General features: G+C 35.5%; 1 protein-coding gene and 1 pseudogene across 1 annotated transcript; one reads left to right on the top strand and one right to left on the bottom strand.

Moving 5' to 3' along the window:
• Positions 1-575: 575 nt before the first annotated feature.
• LOC104105233 (NAC domain-containing protein 46-like) lies at positions 576-1,059 on the bottom strand (annotated as a pseudogene).
• Positions 1,060-2,991: 1,932 nt separating this feature from the next.
• LOC108947141 (uncharacterized) lies at positions 2,992-6,092 on the top strand. Its single transcript, XM_070197938.1, has 3 exons — positions 2,992-3,487; positions 3,560-3,976; positions 6,001-6,092. The coding sequence occupies exons 1-3, from the start codon at positions 2,992-2,994 to the stop codon at positions 6,090-6,092; spliced, it is 1,005 nt and encodes a 334-aa protein (XP_070054039.1).
• Positions 6,093-6,571: the final 479 nt, after the last annotated feature.

The raw sequence follows: 6,571 nt of genomic DNA, 5'->3' as shown, positions 1-6,571 counted from the left end.
TTGTTTTTACCAAAAATATTTTTTAAGGAAGCCATCTTAATAAATCAAGTAATAGCAAATAAATAAAACAAACAAAACTATAATATTAAGACTTAAGAGTTGGAACGAGTTTACTGAATTGACGAACAACTTGTTGAAAATTGATTATCGTTGAAGATTTCAATTCACCAACTTTGCACAATGTTTTCACAAATTTTAACAACCTCAATTGTTTTACTATTTTTTGGAATAAAGTAAGAAATAGTAGCAAGTATATAAGAAAATTAGAGAGAGATTGTGATAGATTGATATTGATTTTGTAAGAAAAATAAAAGAATGAGGGGGTATTTATAGTTATAAATAGGGAAAAAGTGTAATTATAAAACGTTTGGGGTTAAAACAAAGTTTTGGGGGATGGGGGAGGTTAAATGGCTATTTTCTAAATAGCTAATGACTATTTTTTAAAGTCCAATGGTTGTTTTTGAAAATAGCCAAACTTTCTTTTCTTCCTCCAATATGGGATAATGTCCCTATGCTGAGGAGGAAAACTCAAATATTTCATTTTTTTCCTCCATTTCCTATTCACCCTCTTTAAGCTACACAAGCTTAAAATCCCAACAGAAATACTCTGTCATCATCCAGTAGCCATTCAAAGAGGAGTCTTTCTTGTGCTTATAACTCAAGCTTCTTTTATACCCAATAATCAGACTCTCATCCTCATCAAGAATTTGCTTGCCTTTATTCTGCTGTGTCCAAGTCCCATTACCAGTAGTTCTATTGAATCTGGCATCAGTGGGCTTCTTCTTCTTCAATTGGGTAAGGAAGTAATGGGTTTTCATGGAACTAATGTCTCCAATTAATTGCAATGGCTCATTGCTATAAACATCTGCAAAGCCAATCAATCCTTCAGTTGGTAAGCATTTTCCAGCCACAAATTTCAACAATTGCGTTATCAGATCAGTGTCAGAGGGACGAAATTGAGGATTCTTCTCCATGGGTTCTGTTCTTTCTTGAAGACTTTGAAAACAATGACACAAAAAACTTTCTTGATTGAAAATGAAACAGAACTAGGAAGAACATATAAGAAGAAGAAACAGCGTATTTAAGAAGAAGAAACAGCGTATTCTGAACTACAGAATCTTGATCCCGTTTTGGAAACTATGGCAAGGTGTTATTTTACACGCAAAAAAATAGCTAAGACTCCTTTTAAGAAACTAATTGAACGGCATTTTTACCCCCTCATACTCCTATAATATTTTTGTAGCAAATAGTAAATTTACCCTTCAATAAATGATAAATAAATCAATTAAATTGGAAGTGACATGAAGTTCCATGTATCTATCTACCTAGCATTTAGTGTAGTCTATTTGTTTATGCACAATAAAGTTGCTTAATTAATTTGGGATCCTATTAAAGAGTAATGATGGCTACAAAATGTGTAAATTGAAATGAATTTCTTATCACCATAAAAGCGTTTTCAATTCCTACTAGGATAAATGCACAATGAAGTTGGTTAATTATGTTGGATCCTATTAAAAGATAAATGATGACTACAAATCTGCACAATGAAGGTAATTTTTTTCCTTTTTTACTTCCTATGAGTATTTATGAAATTGTAAACTCTGATTTTTGCTAATTTTATTAAGCAACACTTTCCACTGTTATTAATTATTTTTGCTGCGATGAATGATTAGAAAATTAAGTTATTTTCTATTTGACTCTACACTCCGCTTGAAGTGGTACTGTAGAAGCAACTACTCCCTCTATTATTGCATTTGTTAAAAGTTTATCATTCATCCTTCGTGCATAACAAGTAACAACAGCCAAAACCCAGATAAAGATTTGGGGACGCATATTCCCCCAAAACCTCATGATATTACTAAGGGTGGCAAGTGGGCCGGTCCGGGACCGCGGGCCAAACGGGCTATGTGGGCTAAGTCGGTCGGAATAAGTAGGACCGCTAGAGGTGGGCCTGAGCCGGTCTCGTGGGCCGGCTCTTGGCTTTGAACCGTTAGGACCTAGACCGTTTGGCCCGCCAAGGGAACGGGACCGGACCGGTCCCTTGGTGGGCCAAACGGTAATTTATACAATTGCTCTTCTTCTACCTCTTAAAGAGTTAAGAAGAAGGCAAGTCCCGCGCCGTCGTCGTCGCTCGCTCGGCTTCCGTCAAAGATTGATTGATTATTCTTTTTGGACAAAATTTCTTTCAATTAATTAATTTAATTAATTAACAAAAATTCAATCCGGAATAACCCATGACCCGCAACCCGTTCCGGTCCGTTTTCTTTCCTAGATTATTTTAAATTCGTTTGTTGTTTCCTGCTCATAATCAGTGCCAAATGGTCTATAAATATGCCTTGAATATCAGAATTTTTACTTACTAAATTTTCTGATCTTCTTCTTCTTCTTCATCTGCACAAAAATTCCAGTGTGTTTTTACAGCCTTCGAGTGGTTCGCAGTTCATCGGCGTTTTTGGTACCAACACTCTGGTGAGTTAATCGTTCTATCTTGGGAGGATATATTCCAGTACCTCGGGTACTTGAGGGGAATAATTTTTTCTTAAGGACACACTGTGCATTCAGTGGGCTCGATTTTTTCCTATACTGTTTTTAAGAATTTATTTCGTTAAACCAGAGTTACTAACTTTCTGGTTTTGTTTATATATATTTCAGAAAGTTTAATGGTTTAATTGTTTATTATATCAATACAGGTTAATAACAATCTTAAGGAAATTATTTTATTATATTCTGTATTCTGTTTGTAGAGATTAAAACCTGTGTGGTTTTTTACTCCTTCTGGATTTTACTATTCTGATTTGAAGATATAAAAACTCCATCAGAGTATTGAAATTCAGAAAACGATTTGAAGAACATAAAGCCTTCATCGTTTTGTGAAACAGTATATAAAAACTTTGGTTTTATTTGTTATACGTACTGTTTATTGTTAATAAAGTATTGTTTACTGTTCTGGTTTTGCCATTAATTGAACTCTTCTGTTGTTGACAGTGAAAAATGGCAAGTGATAACGGAATTTCTTCTGCAACTATTGCGGCAATGACGATAGCCTTGTCAAGACGAACTATTGTTCCACCGGCAGAGAAACCGGGGAAATTTTCTGGAGCCAACTTCAAAGGATGGCAGCAAAGGGTGTTCTTTTGGTTTACCACACTTGGTATGCAGAAATACACTAGTGAAGAACCTCCAGTGCCTGCTGCGGATATACCGGACAACGAAAAATTCATGATTGTTGAGGCGTGGAAACAGGCAGATTTTCTTTGCAAAGGATATATCTTAAGAGCTTTAGAGAATGACTTGTACAATGTGTACAGTGCGATGAATACTTCGAAAGAATTATTGGACGCACTTGAAAAGAAGTACAAGACTGAAGATACATGCTTGAAGAAGTTCGTGGTTGCCAAGTTTCTAGACTATAAAATTATGGACAGCAAAACTGTTGGAATCCAAGTTCAGGAGCTTCAACTTATTTTTCATGACCTTATTGCTGAAGGTATGGTCGTGAATGAAACATTTCAATTTCAAGTGGCTGCAATGATTGAAAAATTGCCTTCTTCGTGGAGAGATTTCAAGAACTATTTTAAGCACAAGCGCAAAGAAATGAAGTTGGAAGATCTTGTGATACGTCTCGAGATTGAGGAAGACAACAAAACAGCCGAGAAGAAGTCTCGTAGAAATTCAATGATCATGGGAGCTAATATCGTTGAGGAGACTGCTCCAAAAAGTAAGAAGAGAAAGAGGTCTTCTGGACTGACTAAGGAGCAGAACAAAAAGAAATTCAAGGGCAGCTGCTACAATTATGGAAAAACTAGTCACAAAGCCCCTAATTGTCGTCTCCCGAAAAAGGATAAGAAGAAGGGACATGCCAACATAGTGGAGAAGAATGATGACATTGATGATCTGCGTGCAATGCTTTTGGAATGCAACCTAGTTGGAAATTCGAAGGAGTGGTGGATTGACTATGGAGCCACTCGACATGTTTGTGCTGTCAAAGAAGCATTTGCGACTTACTCTACTACTGGTCCCGAAGAAGAACTTTCCATGGAAAATACTGCAACAGCCATGATTGAAGGTTATGGGAAGATATTCCTGAAGATGACTTCCGGCAAGGTGTTAACGCTCAACAACCTTCTTCATGTTCCTACTATTAGGAAGAATTTAGTTTCTACTTATTTACTTGTTAAGAATGGATTTAAATGTGTATTTGTTTCTGATAAAGTTGTTGTAAGCAAGAATGAAATGTATGTTGGAAAGGGCTACCTCACAGAGGGCTTTTTCAAACTAAATGTAATGGTTGTTGACAATATTAATAAAATTTCAGCTTTTTCTTATTTATTGGAGTCAAATGATTTATGGCATATTCGTTTAGGACATGTCAATTACAAAACCTTGCGGAAGTTAATTTATTTTGAAGTATTGCCTAAATTCGAGTGTAATAAATCAAAATGTCATATATGTATTGAATCTAAGTTTGTAAAACATCCTTATAAGTCTATTGAAATGAATTCAAATCCTTTAGACTTAATTAATACTGACATTTGTGATATGAAGTCGACACCATCTCGAGGTGGGAAAAGTATTTTATTACTTTTATTGACGATTGCACTCAATATTATTATGTTTATTTGCTTAATAGTAAGGATGAAGCAATTGAATTATTTAAGCAATACAAGAATGAAGTGGAGAATCAATTGAATAAAAAGATCAAAATGATTAGAAGTTATAGGGGTGTAGAATATGAATCTCCGTTTGCAGAAATATGTTCGGAATATGGAATTATCCATCAAACTACTGCACCTTACACACCTCAATCTAATGGAATTGCGGAAAGGAAAAATCGGACATTAAAGAAAATTATAGATTTTTTATTAATAAATTCCGGATTACCGCAGAGTTTGTGGGGGGAAGCTATCCTTACAGCTAACTGAATACTCAACAGAGTACCCCACAGCAAAATGCAATTTATTCCATATGAAAAATTGAAAGGAAGAAAATCCAACTTGAAATATTTCAAAGTGTGGAGGTGTCTAGCAAAGGTACAAGTTTCTTTACCTAAAAGGATTAAAATCAGACCAAAAACTGTAGATTGTGTTTTCATTAGATATGCTACAAACAGTAAAGTATGTCAGTTTTTGGTTCATAAATCCAATAATCCCGAAATTCATGTTAATACGGTAATGGAATCAGATAATGCAGAATTCTTTGAAAACATCTATCCGTATAAAACTGAATGCGAGTCATTAAGTGAAAGACCTAAACGACCTCGGGAAGAACCAAAGAAAAATACTCCAAGTGTAGAAGATCTAAGGCGTAGCAAACGTTAAAGAACATCTACTTCCTTTGGACCAGATTTTGTGACATTCTTGCTTGAAAATGAGCCTCAAACTTTTAAAGCAGCTATGCCATCTTCTGATTCAGCGTTTTGGAAAGAGGCAGTCAATAGTGAGATTCAATCAATTTTGGATAACCATACATGGGAATTGGTTGATCTTCCTCCGGGAAATAAGCCTTTAGGTTCGAAATGGATCTTTAAACGGAAAATGAAAGCTGATGGCACTATTGACAAATATAAGGCAAGACTTGTTGTCAAAGGTTATAGACAAATGGAAGGCCTTGATTACTTTGATATTTACTTGCCAGTAACGAGGATAACATCTGTTAGGGTATTAGTGGCACTAGCAGCCGTATATGGTCTTGAAATCCATCAAATGGAAGTTAAAACAGCTTTCTTAAATGGAGAATTGGAGGAAGAGATTTACATGGAACAACCTGAGGGTTTTGTGGTTCCTGGTAAAGAAAACAAAGTGTGCAAACTTGTTAAATCGCTTTATGGACTTAAACAAGCACCCAAACAATAGCATGCCAAATTTGACCAAACAATATTGGCAAGTGGGTTTAAAATCAACGAGTGCAACAAATGTGTTTATATTAAAAACACTCCAAGTCATAAAGTCATTGTTTGTTTATATGTTGATGACATGTTGATAATGAGCAAAAATATGGCAGATATAAATGCTACTAAGCGCATGTTGGCTAGCAAATTCGACATGAAAGACTTGGGAATTGCTGATGTGATCTTAGAAATCAGAATTCATTGAATTTCAAAATTGCCAAGACTCCAATTAACGTGAGTTATGCACTTCAAAAGAATGAAGGTGAAAGTGACTCACAACTGGACTATGCAAGAGTATTGGGAAGTTTGATGTATATCATGAATTGTACGCGACCAAATATATCATGTGCTATTAGTAAACTGACTCGGTTTACAAGTAATCCAATCAAATACATTGGATGGAAAAGAAATGAGTTTTGGGGTATCTCAAACATACCCAAAATTTACGCTTTGCATTATAACAAATATTCCTCCGTGATCGAGGGATATAGTGATGCAAATTGGATCACCGGATCATCTGAAGTTAAATCCACGAGTGGATATGTTTTCACAATTGGGGGTGGAGCAGTGTCTTGGAAATCATCCAAGCAAACGTGCATTTCCCATTCTACAATGGAATCTGAATTCATAACTTTAGATAAGGCCGGTGAAGAAGCCAAATGGCTCCGGAATTTCTTGGAAGAT

This window comes from Nicotiana tomentosiformis, chromosome 3 (genome assembly GCF_000390325.3).
Source record: "Nicotiana tomentosiformis chromosome 3, ASM39032v3, whole genome shotgun sequence".
NCBI classification, from domain to species: Eukaryota; Viridiplantae; Streptophyta; class Magnoliopsida; order Solanales; family Solanaceae; genus Nicotiana; species Nicotiana tomentosiformis.
The sequence above is the reverse complement of the archived record's forward strand: the minus strand, read 5'-3'. Positions and strand labels throughout refer to the sequence as shown.

Excerpts from the sequence above, each read along its gene's own strand:
- LOC108947141 (XM_070197938.1), top strand. The coding sequence starts at position 2,992 with ATGGCAAGTGATAACGGAATTTCTTCTGCAACTATTGCGGCAATGACG. Across the intron at positions 3,488-3,559 it reads TCATGACCTTATTGCTGAAG|ATTTCAAGAACTATTTTAAG; the intron begins GTATGGTCGTGA and ends CTTCGTGGAGAG. Across the intron at positions 3,977-6,000 it reads TGGAGCCACTCGACATGTTT|ATATAAATGCTACTAAGCGC; the intron begins GTGCTGTCAAAG and ends AAAATATGGCAG.